We start from the raw sequence: 14612 nt of genomic DNA, 5'->3' as shown, positions 1-14612 counted from the left end.
CATGCCCCTCTATGCCCTCACACATAACTTGCTCCATCCCCTCCTTCCTCATGCCCACCCTTCCTTTCAATCCCTTTCCCAGCCCCCCACCCCCTTGCTTCCTCTTGCCCCCAATGCCCTTCCCCTCTCCTCTCCCGGCATCACCCCGTCCCCTCCAACCTCCCACCCCCACTGACACCTCCCCTCAAATTGAAAGAGCCAGACGAATACCTAGAAACCATCTACTTCAAGACAGACCCAAGAAAACCAACAATAGAACACCACTTGTCATCACCTACAGCCCCCAACTTAAACCTGTCCAACACATTATCAATAAACTACAGCCTATACTGGAACAGGATACTAAACTCCAAGAGTCTCTAGGAGACAGACCCATAGTGTCCTATAGACAACCACCTAACCTCAAGATGATTCTTACCAACAACCACAGGACATACCACACTAATACCAACCCTGGTACCTTCCCTTGCAACAAACCCCGTTGCCAGCTTTGTCCACATATTCACTCTGCTGATACCATTATTAGACCTAACCAAGTGAGTTATAAGATCAAGAAAACATATTCCGGCTCATCCAGAAATATAATTTATGGTATCATGTGCCGAAAGTGTCCGTCTGCAATATACATTGGACAAACATCTCAGACTCTTTGCCAAAGAATCAATGCCCACAAAACAGATATTAGACAGGATCACAAAGAAAAAACAGTTTCTTGCCATTTCAACCAGAAAGGACACTGTCTCAACGACTTGATTACCTGCATCCTGCTTCAAAGATCTTTTAAGACTACACTTGAAAGAGAATCCTCTGAACTGTCATTCATGCTTAAATTCAACACTTTACACCTAAGCTTAAACAAATACATTAATTCTTACCCATTATAAAGATAGCTTCCCCAATTATCACCTCTAATATCATTAACTCACAGACATTTACCTTTCCCCCCTCCCCCATCTGTTCTGAAATGTGATTTGTCCTTTTCATATGTGTTCATTTTTTTTAATTGTATCCTTTGGTATATATGGTTGTGACAATTTTCTTCCACTATTTGATCTGAGGAAGTGGGTCTGGCCCACAAAAGCTCATCACCTAATAAACCATCTTGTTAGTCTTTAAAGTGCTACATAGTCCTGTTTTTTGTTACATTAGATATACAATTCCATATGGCCCAGAGCACATAATGAAGTGATTGCCAACAATACTTTCCTTGCAATTCCAGTATGTCCTACGAAACATACATTCCTTACCTGAGACAATGGCTTCTTCTCTTCGCAGTTGATCCCTCCAATAAAGACCATGTTGGGCATCACAGGCATGGGATATTCAAACACAAAATCAACTCTCTTCAACCAAATGGATCCATGGCTGAAAAGTTCCTTCATTGTCATTGGTCTTTGCAGGAAGTCAGAGGCCAGACTTTCAAATTGTGAATAAACAATATTACAAAGAAAGGACTCGGAGGAGCTGATTAACAGGTTCGTCACACGCTGGGTAAATGTCATATGGTCTGCGTTGGATGAAAGCATTCTCGGGACATAAGATGGTGGGTTTGGGCATTGAGCTGCCTCCAAGTCGACTCCACATGGGATTCCCCGTAAGAAGAAAATAGAAGGGACAGAAAGATGCAAAGCTATGATCTGCCCACAGGGTAGCATGGGATCAGTAAAGACCGCATCAAAGTTACTCTCTTTGAGGTATGGCATCAGCCCACTGTTGTACAGTAAGTGTGTGCAAGTGGTAAAGAGAAGAGCAGAGGTTTTCTTAGCATTTTCCAATATCTGAATAATCCTTAGTGGAAAAGGTTGCTCCTTAAAAATGGTCTCAGTAAATGCGAGAAACTTTCCATCCAGTTCTTCCTTTGTGAAAGGCACTGAGTACGTTCGCATCGTATATGACTCAGATGTTCCCATGAACAGATTGATTTCTGGTGCAACAACAGTTATTTCATGTCCTTTCTGTCTGAGTTCGTCTAGCACTGCTCTCATGCTGAGCCAGTGACTTCCATCCATAGGGATCACAAGCAGCTTCCCCCCACCAGCCAAACGCATTGAGGACACAACAAGCAGCAGCACCGCAGTAAATGAATACATTTTCCCTTTAATGTAAAGCCCAATATGCACGGTCAAACGTGTACAGCCAAGTTTTATGCCAATAACCACACTTTGTGGCAATGCTTCGTCATTCCACCCACGTACCTTGGACCATGTCTGATTCTCAAGGGTTTATTCTTAGATGCTTGCACGCTATGAAAGTGGCAAGGTTTCAAGGGTTGTAAATGTCTGAGACTAGAACTGCAGGTTGACAATGGAAGTGCTTTGCTCTAACAAGATATCTCCTGGGAAATCTCTGCTATTAAACACTCAACCCATGCTACAAGAACAAGCCACACTATGATTGTTATTGCCTTTTATTAGGGTGCCCATACATTGTTTTGGCTGCAACAGTCCCCTTCTTAAGCCCTGTCAAACTTTCTTGACAAATCTGGGCATTTTTCCTGTTTTGCTCTCGAGGGCAGGTCAGGCTGGTAAAGCTCCTCCCCTCATACAAGTGGGTGGACAGATATGCCAGGACTCTGGGCAAGGTGTGGGGGGGTGGGGAGGTGGCTGCCGAGGCCTAAAAGGGGTGGAGTTGAGGGGACAGCCTTCCCCAGCTGGCCCTTCAGTGTAGCCTGGCATGCACCACCTGGGGGATCTGGCCGTTGCCATTCCTGTGCAGTCTCCGGCTCTTTTAAATCATCAGGACCTCGTGGCAGCTGCCTCCTTTGCCCACCCCCGCCTTCACTCCTTCCCCATTCCCCATCAGTAACCCTAGTTCCAAGGGGCAGGGATAGGTCAGGCCAGTCATGCATTGGGGGGTGGGGAGGGGGAAGGGACCTTTGGGCTGGCCCATGAGGTATCCCTTGGTCTTTTTGGAAAATGAGGTCACTCTACCTGTCATAATGACACCTATGCCTGAGATAAGACCACAACTGTTTCATCTCACCATGTTGCTATATGGCAGAGGGCTCTGTAGTTGCTGTTTTAGGGCTAGGCTGCACTAGAAGCATTCCTGCAGCACAGCTGCATCGGTGCTTGAAAACACTCTACGCTGGGACCAAGGTCTCCCATTGGTGCAATAAAGCAACGCCTGTGAGAGGCAGTAGCTTGTCGGCAGGATGAGCTCTTAGGTCCAGGTATCTAATGTTATTTACAGAAGTGGCTTATTCACATGCCAGAACAATGTAAGTGCTGCCAAGATAAGCCATAGTGTAGACAAGCGCTAAGCTAGGCCACCATATTGAGTAATAATGTCGACGTCGCTGCTGCTTAGATGCCTGCAAATATTTTTCCCGATGCAATGAAATAATCAGTGGAGGACCTTCACAGTCTGCTCTACGGTTCTCGTAACTGTTACCGCACTAACATTTTACACGCTGTCTATACAGCACTTCACAGAAGTGGCTGGCATATCCCTACAGCCTGGGGTGGGGCAGGTGGTTCTGCCCTTGCCTGCAGGCACTGCTGCCCCAGCTCCTATTGGCTGCAGTACCCAGCTAATGGGAACGCAGAGTCAGCACTTGGAGCATGGGCAGTATGCAAAGACCTGCTCCCTCACTAGCGGCTGCAGGGACATGTTTGTTGTTTCTGGAGCCTGGACAGGCAGGGAGTTTGCCTTAGCCTCACTGCACCACCAGACTTCTAGAAGCCTAAAATCTCCCAGTTTGGCTTCAGTGGCCTCTGAGAGATAGAGCCCAATTCCAAGAGCCTCCTTGGCAGCTGTACTAGTTAAAGTCCTGACTGTGGGGAAAATAGCAACAAACCCCAACAGGGTGCCATTTAATTTTACAAAGGAGGATGCTAGTTAGGTGGAAATTAAAAAAGCAGCTGCCAGGATAAAATGCCTGCAGGCAGTATGGAGACTACTTAAAAACACCAAAATAGAGGCCCTGACTGACTACAGATTCCATATCAAAAAAGACAATAGGAGAACCAAAAGAGCACCACCCTGGCTAATCAGAAAAACGGAGGCCATTACAGAAAAAAAGGCATCCTTTATATTTTGAACATTGAATCCTAATGAGGAAAATAGGAAGGAGCATAAATTCTACAAGTCGCATGTAAAAGTATATTAAGGCGGACCTTCTCACCATCGCTCTTTGAATTTGCTTAAATCCAGAACTAATGGTATAAATGTGTTTTAAGACTGTCAGAAGTAGGAAAGCCTGCCAAATGGGTGCACCAAATGACAAAGGTGTTAAAGGAGCACTCATGGAAAACAAGGCCAGGACAGAGTAGCTAGATGTATTCTTTGCATCAGTCTTTACTGCAGCGAAGGTGGAGGAGATACGGCAGAACTGTTCTTTGGGATGGCAGATCTACAGCATTGGCCTAAACTGATGTGCCATTAGTCTGGGTTTTAGAACAAACCTATCAACTTGCATATGGATAAGGATGACCAGGATGATACAATGTTGATGCAAAAAGCCTTTGATCAAGTCCCTCACCCAGAGCCTTTAAGGAAACTAAGAAGACCTAGGACAAAGAGAGAAAGGGGGGGGGGGAACTCTGACTCACACAGGTAAATAGGATAACCCTGGGTATGTCTACACTAGCCCCCTAGTTCGAACTAGGGAGGCTAATGTAGGCATTCGAAGTTGCAAATGAAGCTGGGGATTTAACTATCCCGGGCTTCATTTGCATCTTCCCGGGCGCCGCCATTTTTAAATGTCCCTTAGTCCGAACTCCATGCCCACGGCTACACGCGGCACCGAGTAGGTAGTTTGAATTAGAGATCCTAATTCAAACTACCTACTCCGTGCCGCGTGTAGCCGCGGGCACGGAGTTCGGACTAAGGGACATTTAAAAATGGCGGCACTCGGGAAAATGCAAATGAAGCCCGGGATAGTTAAATCCCCGGCTTCATTTGCAACTTCGAATGCCTACATTAGCCTCCCTAGTTCAAACTAGGGGGCTAGTGTAGACATACCCCCTGAGACTGTCCATTTATCTTTCTAAATCATTATCCTGTGACTTGCACTTAATTGAAACCAACATTTGTCAAAACCGGAAACACAACCAGCTTTTCACATGTATGAGATTTAAAGTTCTCTCAGTCCTCTGTGTTTCTACTTTGCAGTGTACTAGGTATTTTGCTCCTCCTTTGCTTTTGGCCCTATCCACAGCACTTTGACTGACTTGCATAACCCCACTAACTTTTCCCCTGCTCTGACTTTATCTGAGTCACTCTGCATCAGCATATGTACCTTCACCTGCCTGGACAAGGACTGCACCAGGTCGCTGTCTCTAGTATTTGCATTGCTTCACTGCTTTGATATTGTAGCCAGGAAGAGCAGCAGGGCCAAAGCATAAATGAAACACAATGTCACTAATGGAGACTGCCGGTGTTGGTGGAAAGGACACACAGCAAGATAAAAATGGCAAGTCCTAGGAAGAGGCTAAGTAGTGAAGACAAGGCGCTTGTATCTATATGGTGAATAGGGAGCCAATGCAAGGACTCTTTGAGTGGGCAGACCTGCTCAAAAAAGGTGGGCAGCAGCTTTTTCTCTGGACCTGCATGGGCTGACGTAGGTTTCAGAAAGAGCAGAGGAGGAGGAGTAGGATCCCGTAGTCCAGACAGGAGACAGAGGCCTGGATGTGATTTTTTTTTTTAAGTGGTATAAGCTGGGAGAAAGGGCTGAGTCTTGGAGAGGTGGTTGTGGAAGAGGCACAGAAAGAGTTAGACAGGCCTGGATGTGTGGCTCTAGAGAGGGGATTAATTTGAGATGGCATCAGGTTATAGGTCTGAGTAACAAAGAGGATAGCGATGTTGCTACCATTGAGAGAGGAGAGGGAAATGCTTCAAGGTTACTTCGTGTTGCTGTCTTGCAGATCTCTGATATTACACATTTCTGAAACAGGTGGAGGCTGTCCCGTGTGCACTGGTAGACAAAGCTTTGATGTTCAGTAGGGAGGTACGCCAGGCAGCTGGTACCACAGCGAAATGCCTAGTGCCCTCCATTTTGATGCTCTTATGATGAGATGGCCTGGCCACGGCCACAAACAGACACAGTCTGAACAACTTGGTCTCATCTATATGATAAAGCAAAGTCCAGGACACATCCAGCATCTGCAGCTCCTTTTCTGCTGGCGTTGCTCATGGCTTTGAGGAAATGACAGTTGGGTTGCTTTGGTGAGGCAATAGGGTGCATTTTCTGTCAGGACCTGGTGTGTAAATTTGGCAGGGAGCGTAGTGTGGAAGGGCCGACAGGAGGCAGACTGAAGAAGGTTACAGGGCTAGAATCAATCCCAGTGGCGAGCCCTAGAAGTAAGTCAAGCATATGGAGGCAGTCCACCTGAGAGAGGAGGAGTGGGGCAGATCTTGGGAGAAGCCAGAGGCCTGGGAACCAGAGGAGAGTTAAAGCACAGGCTCGAGAGAAACTATGCAAGGGGCTCAACAGTAGGAAGTGGCTGAGGGAAACAACAGTATGTCTGAAGGAGCAGACCTAGGTGTTAAACATACGGTCTCTGGGCTGGAACCCAGAGCAGACAATTGGCCTGGGTTCCCTTGCCAGGAAGGGGAGTACATGCTAGGTGTAAGCTCTACTGAGTCCAGGGGGAGACTGGACACCGAGCCTAATGGACAGGAGGCTGAAGGAACTTTTGGCTTGGGACGTTTTTTAGACATTCAGTTGTACTACTCCAGATGGGGCAGGCCCTAAATGGGACTTAGCTGCAGGGCTGAGACATGGACAGTCAGGACATGGTAGGGCTAAAGAGGCGAATGTGCCTATGAAAGAAGCATAGCTCAGCAGTTATGAAGTGCTTGTGAAGAGGATGCTGGAGGTGAAGATCCCTGCAGGTGAAGACTGCTTGACCTAGGGTGGGATGCTCTGGCTGAAACTTATCTCCCTAGTCATTGTGACCGATGCTCTGGGTCTGAAGTGAACTGCATGGATTATTCTAGTGCAGGGATGGGCAAATTTTTTGGCCCGAGGGCCACATCATATAGAAATGTAAGGATGACAGGGTAGGAAAGGCTGGGGGAGGCTTTGTCTCCCCCAACAGCCAATCATGGCCTAGCCCCCACCTCCTATCCAACACCTTCCCCAGTACCCACCACTTCAGGACCCCCTCCCCATTCAAACCCCACAGTGGAGCAGATGGAAGAGCTGACACCCCTCCACACTCCTGCCAATATAATATTCCAGACAGCTGTGGAATCTATTTTAGCACATTCCATTTTGTTATGAAGTTACAAAATCTGGTTTAATTTACAAGAGAGAGAGTCTCTGGTCAGTTAATATCAATGGCCCATCTTCAGATTTACAGGGCTGAAACACAGCAGACTTTGGCTGATCTACTCTGCTTCTTTGTTTGGTAACATTGTGTAGACTTTTAATTTCTTTTAAGTCAAGGCTGTTTGTCACTAGCAAGAGAAAATCATGTGGAGTCTGATTCACATTCCTTACAGGCAGGATCCTTTTTGTATTCTGTGTGGCGAACCCAGAGAGGAGGAGAGCATAAATGAGGCACATTACAATGAGATATAAAGATCATTGCTTATCTACATCCTTTTTCCACAAAGAAAATATCAAAAATAAAAGTGCAAGTGCAAAACAGAATCACTGGACATACCTGAGAGAGGTTCTTCCCCTTTTCACAGTTTATGCCTCCTATGAAGACCATGTTGGGCATCACTGGTCTGGGATACTCAAACACAAAGTCGTACCTCAGGAGCCATATGGAGCCATTTCTGTAAAGTGTTGGTAAGTGCACCTCTCTTTGGAGAAACTTGGAAGCAATGTCTTGGTATTTGGTATACAACTCTTTAAACAGTGGTGTCTCTAAGGAGTTAACAAGCAGGTTCATCACTCGCTGGGAAAAAGTCATGTGATCTGTATAGCTGGTATAGCATCGCGGGACATAGGAAACAGGATTTGGTGATTTACAGATTGCATGCTCTAAACTGCATGGAAATCCACGAAAGAAATACACAGACGGGATGGACAGATACTCTGCCAGGATCACCCCACAAGGCAATGCTGGGTCTGTAAAGAGTGCATCAAATTTACTCTCTTCTAAGTATCGTACCATCTCTCTGTTCTGCAGGAGGCTGTCACAGTTGTAGAAAAACAAATTAATAATGTACATGTTGTTCCGGTACTCTGCAAGGGCCATGTCAAAAAGAGAGACCTTGTCAAAGTGATGCTTAGAAAACTTGCTAAAACCCTGGTGAAGCTCTTCCTTAGTGTAAGGCACAGCATATGTTTTCCTTTTGTAATGCTCTGATTCTTTCAAGAGCAAATTTGTTTCTGGAGCAAGCACTACTATCTCATGCCCTTTCTCACTGAGTTTCTCCACGACTGCCCGCATGCTGAGCCAGTGACTTCCATCTTGGGGGATCACCAACAATCGCCCACCTTTCACAAAACCCAATGAGAGTAAGAGAAGAAAAATCCCTGCTGGAGACCAAGGAAGTGTGGGACAAACTGTTGCCATCTCAAAGCTAGAAGAGGATGCTTTGTCCGTACTGATGTTGCAAACTTTTATAGTTGTACGACATATTTCAGAGTTTACACTGCTTGCAACCTTATTTGAACTTACCTACTTTTAATCTCTACTAAGCTAGCACAACATAAACTTGCCTTCTCTAGTGGAACAATTCTCCCTTTGGATTATCAGCACCATTCCCATTCAAGGAGCGTATCTTTGTTTTACTCATTAACTTGACAGCTATTTCTGCACACTGAACTGGATGGTCGCCTCTGACCCTTGATCCCAGTATTTGCCATTTCATCACCCAGAGATGTCTTTGTGGCTGTTACCCATTCATAGACAAGATCAGCAAAAGTAGCAATCTGAGTTTGTGCCAGTATGATGCAAAAAAACCACACAAACCCTTATAAACTTGTGTTGGCAGTAATTACTGTTTTCAAACAGTGGAGAACATAGGTACCGAGTGGGAGTGCTCTGGGGCTCAGGCATCCATGGGAAAAAATGGTTCAGAAGGGTGGCTGTGTTATCTGTTTCAACAAAAATAATGAGTCCTGTGGCACATTAAAGGCCAACAAATGTATTTGGGCATAAGCTCTCATGGACTGGAGCCCACTTTACCCAGGAGCCCTAGGAGTTCCTGGCCTCCGTAACAGAGGTCTGCTCACAGCACATGCCATAGCTCCACACGCCTGGCTGTTTTGGGAGGCACAGCTTCCCCAGCCTTCCCTACAGGGCCCTCTATGTGATTTCTGGACCCTGATGTATCCCTGAGGCCAAAAAGTTTGCCCAGCCTGAGCAAGACCATACTAGGTAATTAGATGTCAATACGATTGCTGACGCTTTCATCTAGAAAGCTACAGTGGACCCTAATGTCCTTAGCCCAGGACATTAGTGAAGATTGGGGATGTTAAATATTAGTTAATTGAACAGTCGATTAAGCTCATGAATTCTTATTGGTTAGTCAACTATATTACAGTCCCCAGGGGCAGGACTGGCAACCACTGTATCAGAGGCAGCAGTGCAGAGTGTCAGGTGGCAGTTGGTAAAGTTTGTGGATGATACCAAACTGTTTAGGATAGTCAAGACCGAGGCAGACTGTGAGGGACTCCAAAAAGATTTCACCAAACTGAGTGATTGGGCAACAAAATGGCAAATGAAATTTAATGTGGATAAGTGTAAAGTAATGCACATTGGGAAAAATAACCCCAACTATACGTACAGTATGATGGGGGCTAATTTGGCTATGACAAATCAGGAAAGAGATCTTGAGAGTTATTGTGGACAGTTCTCTGAAAACTTCCACACAGAGTGCAGCTGCGGTCAAAAAGGCAAATAGGATGCTAGGAATTATTAAGAAAGGGATAGAAAATAAGACACAGAATATCTTACTGCCCCTGTATAAAACTATAGTTTGCCCACATCTTGAATACTGTGTGCAGATGTGGTCTCCTCACCTCAAAAAAGATATTTTGGCCTTGGAAAGGGTTCAGAAAAGGGCAACTAAAATGATTAGGGGTTTGGAACGGGTCCCATATGAAGAGAGGTTAAAACGACTGGGACTTTTCAGTTTAGAAAAGAGGAGGGGTGGGGGGAATATGATAGAGGTATATAAAATCATGAATGGTGTGGAGATGGTGAATAAAGAAAAGTTATTTATTAGTTTCCATAATAGAAGAACTAGAGGTTACCAAATGAAGTTAATGGATAACAGGTTTAAAACTAATAAAAGAAAGTTCTTCACACAGCGTGTAGTCAACCTGTGGAACTCCTTGCCAGAGGAGGCTGTGAAGACTAGGACTATAACAGAGTTTAAAGAGACGCTAGATAATTTCATGGAGGTTAGGTCCATAAAAGGCTATTAGCCGGGGGATAGAAATGGTGTTCCTGGCCTTTGTTTCAGAGGCTGGAGAAGGATGGCAGGAGACAAATTGCTTGATCATTGTCTTCGGTCCATCCTCTCTGGGGCACCTGGTGTTGGCCACTGGTGGAAGACAGGCTACTGGGCTAGATGGACCTTTGGTCTGTCCCAGTATGGCCGTTCTTATGTCCACGGAGGAAACCAGTTTAAACCAAGCTCTCCTTGTGGACTGGCTGCCTGTTGCCCAGTGCTGCTGCCTCTGATAAAGATACAGCGGTGTGGGGTAGCAACAGCTCCTGTTTAAGGTGGGTCGGAGCTCCCAGACCCAGAATGAGCCGGAACTGAGCCGGGCTGCCTATCTGCCCAGCTCCTAATACACTTTAAATGCTGAGCCTCAGCAGGAGTAGGTTCTGGACTCGGTGCAAGCCAGAATTGAACCAGGCAGCTGGCCAGCCTGCTAAAAAATTTACTGGCAAGGGTGGGGGGAGAGGGAAATGCTTTCACGTATCGGTTAATCAACTATACTATTATATCCCTAGTTAAGACAGCTAGCAGGTGATGGTGATGTTTTTCATCTCCAGTAATTCATGATAATGTAATTATGTAATTTATAACAATTTACTCATGATTAAAATAGTAAAGATACCAATGATAGACGCACATTCTATAACTAGAATGTGAGGGAAGTATATAAATATGCTGAAAATAGCCTTTTCCCCAAACTGGCACCGGCCTCCTTCCCTCTCTCCCCACCCCACCCCACTTCAAAAACACCCACTGGCAAAAACAAGAGCATCTAGTGATGATTCTGATTTGGGTCAGATTGATAAGTTCTTCTCTCCTTCACAAAGAATTGTCCCCTTAGTAACAGGAACTGTGTAGACCCTCACCATCCCCTGGCGTGTTAATAGACTCCTTTCTGATGGTCTGCTAGTGAGTGATCAGAATGAACCCTAACAGTGACAAGGTTGTGCCTCAAGGGCCGAGTAGCTATTCCCTTCTTCAGACCCTTTTCTTCGTTGGCCTCTTTGACAGACTATTAATGAGATACAGAGTGCCAATCATATTAGCTTGTGAACATAGCAGGAACTGTACTGACCATGTATGACATTTTATAGCCACACTGAGGTAAAATCTTTCCTGCTCAGACTGTGATCTCAACAGGGTGGTTGACAGACTGGAATAGGATGTTGTGAAAGTCAAGAGTATAGCATAGTTCATAAAAGAGCTATATAAATTCATGGAGATTAGGTCCATTAATAGCTATTAGGTAGGCTGGGCAGGAATGGTGTTCCTAGCCTCTGATTGTCAAAAGCTGGGAATGGGCACCAGGAAATGGATCACTTGGTGATTCCCTGTTCTGTTCATTCCCTCTGGGGCACCTGGCATTGGCCACTGTCAGAAGACAGGATATGGGCTAGATGGACATTTGTTCTAAGCTAGTATGGCCATTTTTATGCTCTTATGTTCAGGGCAGGGTGTTCGCTTTTGTGCAATTAGAATGTCTGCAACTCTAATTAAAGGTTGTATTTACACACCTATTCAAATCCCATCTGGGGTTTTCATATTCTTCCCACTGAATCTTCCCCTTTGTGGTAGGAATGGATACAAGACAGACCCATATGCAGGCACTTCTGTGAGCAGAGGGGTCCTTTTTTTCTGTAATTGTGGACGGCAAGGGTGTGAATGCAACCCCCCCCCCCATGATTCCCCAAGTAAGCAGGGAAATCAGCCCCAGCATTCCCCAGACGGTTAGAGTATGGGGGAGGGAGGCTGGGGCAGCGCACCACTCCTGCCTTCCCCTGGCTGGCTGGAGCATGCTTACTTGGGAGGATCATGGGGGAGGGTAGAGGGTGCTTTCAAACCTTTCGTACCCCACTGCCTCTGCGTATGGGCCTATAACAGTCTTGTTTCATTTTCTCCCCCAAACTGGTTTGTGGTGGTCTCGTGTGTGGTGAAATGGCTTCTATGCTCCATTACAGAAGCTTCTACACTGATCTTGTAGACAAACTGAATCTTGCACATATAGCACTATTGTGTTGGCATTCCTGCTGAAAGAGAAGGAACTAGAAAGATCTCAGGAGAAACCAGAGGCCTGGGAACTAGAGGAAAAGCTGTGTTCGCTCAGGCTAAAAGGAAGGAAAGTGTAGCCCATCCACAGGAGCAGACCTAGATATTAAACTTATGGTCCCTGGCAGAGGAGATGTGCAGGGTCACGTGCTCCCATCCCAGATTTGCTGCTTGGCTACAACTAAGCATGGACTGAGCATGCTCGGTAGAACTGCTAAAGCTGGCTGTCCTTACTCTGTCCCCAACTAGGCAGTCAGAGGTCATCTCTGGTCCCTGGGCAGGAACCCAGAGGAGACGGCTGACCTGGGTTTCTCTTACCAGGAAGGGATGAACAAGCCTGATGTACACACTCCTGAGTTTAGGGTGGGTCTGGACACACCTGAGGTAGGTTCTTCCTCTCCTCACAGTTTGTCTCCTATGAAGACCATGTTGGGCATCACTGGTCTGGGATACTCAAACACAAAGTCGTACCTCAGGAGCCATATGGAGCCATTTCTGTAAAGTGTTGGTAAGTGCACCTCTCTTTGGAGAAACTTGGAAGCAATGTCTTGGTATTTGGTATACAACTCTTTAAACAGTGGTGTCTCTAAGGAGTTAACAAGCAGGTTCATCACTCGCTGGGAAAAAGTCATGTGATCTATATAGCTGGTATAGCATCTCGGGACATAGGAAACAGGATTTGGTGATTTACAGATTGCATGCTCTAAACTGCATGGAAATCCATGAAATACACAGAAGGGATGGACAGATACTCTGCCAGGATCACCCCACAAGGCAATGCTGGGTCTGTAAAGAGTGCATCAAATTTACTCTCTTCTAAGTATCGTACCATCTCTCTGTTCTGCAGGAGGCTGTCAACAGTTGTAGAAAAACAAATTAATAATGTACATGTTGTTCCGGTACTCTGCAAGGGCCATGTTAAAAAGAGAGACCTTGTCAAAGTGATGCTTAGAAAACTTGCTAAAACCCTGGTGAAGCTCATCCTTAGTGTAAGGCACAACAGATGTTTTCCTTTTGTAATGCTCTGATTCTTTCAAGAGCAAATTTGTTTCTGGAGCAAGCACTACTATCTCATGCCCTTTCTCAGCGAGTTTCTCCACGACTGCCCACATGCTGAGTCAGTGACTTCCATCTTGTGGTATCACCAACACCATTCCACTTTCCGCAGAGTTGAAGGAAGTTGTTAAAAGAAGAAATCCTGGTGCAAATTGGTAAAGTAAATGGAAAAGAAAAGCCATCTCTGTGGCTAGAAAAAGACACTGTCACTGTATGGAGGTTTGAAATTACTTTTGATACTCAGAGAAGCTATACCCACTTTTTGTCCGCATGTGCTTGTTCTCCTGTGAATTCGAGTGGCATTTTGTTCTTTTAACATCTGTTAATCATTAGCTTTGAAAAGTCTGCAGGATGTTAATTTTTGAATACTTTTCACCACTGACAAAAGTAGTGGCAAAGAGACAAAACAGGGAAATCAGTTTGAGTCAAATTAGAACTGACCAAACTTCTGCCACAGATCCAAGTTTAACCTGATCTCTCAGCACTTTATTATTGTTAGTACGTTACGTCTTGTAATACTCCTAAAAGCAAGAAAATACCAACCATATACTACAGATTGCGAAATTGAGCACAGATATTACGGGGAAATTCTGTCTTTTCTTCCATGGGCACAAAAAAGTCTTGCCATTTTACTGCCGGTGAGGGATAAGAGTCTCTTCTAAAGAGGTTTTTATTTCCTATTCATCATAACCTTAATATCTGAACACTTTCCAACATTAAGCAACATGATTACACATCTGCTAAGTTGATACATCTGGAGAGTTTGCCTGGGTGGAGTACAATGTTTCCTCTAAGTTTTTTCATCCAGAATAAATTCTTACAGAATAAAGTTTATGTGCACTGAGGCATGTACAGATGTGCACCACCACTAGAAACACATGCTGTTGGCATGCTGCCACTCATCTGGGCAGCGACTCATTCTCTCCTGGGTGGCCACCCAAGTGCTCAGCTTTACAGGGAATGCTGGTGGAGTATGTAAAATAAGTCACTGGAGTGTGAACTTTGTTGCATAACAACATTAGCACTCTTTTTTACCCTTACACAGATCATATGGCTGAGGTCAGGAAAATAATGTGCAGTTTATTACAGCGCTCCTGGCGAGCCACATCTCTCAATAACCTGAGATTTAGAGGGCTCACCTGGGAGGTGGCAGA

At 45.4% G+C, this 14612-nt stretch overlaps 1 protein-coding gene and 1 pseudogene across 1 annotated transcript; both read right to left on the bottom strand.

Annotated features, from left to right (window-relative positions):
- Positions 1 to 900: 900 nt before the first annotated feature.
- Positions 901 to 8351, bottom strand: LOC142830270 (uncharacterized). Its single transcript, XM_075934403.1, has 3 exons — positions 7614 to 8351; positions 4484 to 4511; positions 901 to 2095 (listed from the first exon to the last, which is right to left on the bottom strand). Exons 1-3 carry the CDS (start codon positions 8349 to 8351, stop codon positions 1146 to 1148), a joined length of 1716 nt encoding a protein of 571 aa, XP_075790518.1. The 3' UTR covers positions 901 to 1145.
- A 4165-nt stretch (positions 8352 to 12516) lies between these two features.
- LOC142830244 (UDP-glucuronosyltransferase 1A6-like) lies at positions 12517 to 13903 on the bottom strand (annotated as a pseudogene).
- Positions 13904 to 14612: the final 709 nt, after the last annotated feature.

Source organism: Pelodiscus sinensis, chromosome 7, assembly GCF_049634645.1.
Source record: "Pelodiscus sinensis isolate JC-2024 chromosome 7, ASM4963464v1, whole genome shotgun sequence".
Classification (NCBI taxonomy): Eukaryota; Metazoa; Chordata; order Testudines; family Trionychidae; genus Pelodiscus; species Pelodiscus sinensis.
Note: the sequence above shows the minus strand (reverse complement) of the source record. Positions and strands in the feature narration are given on the sequence as shown.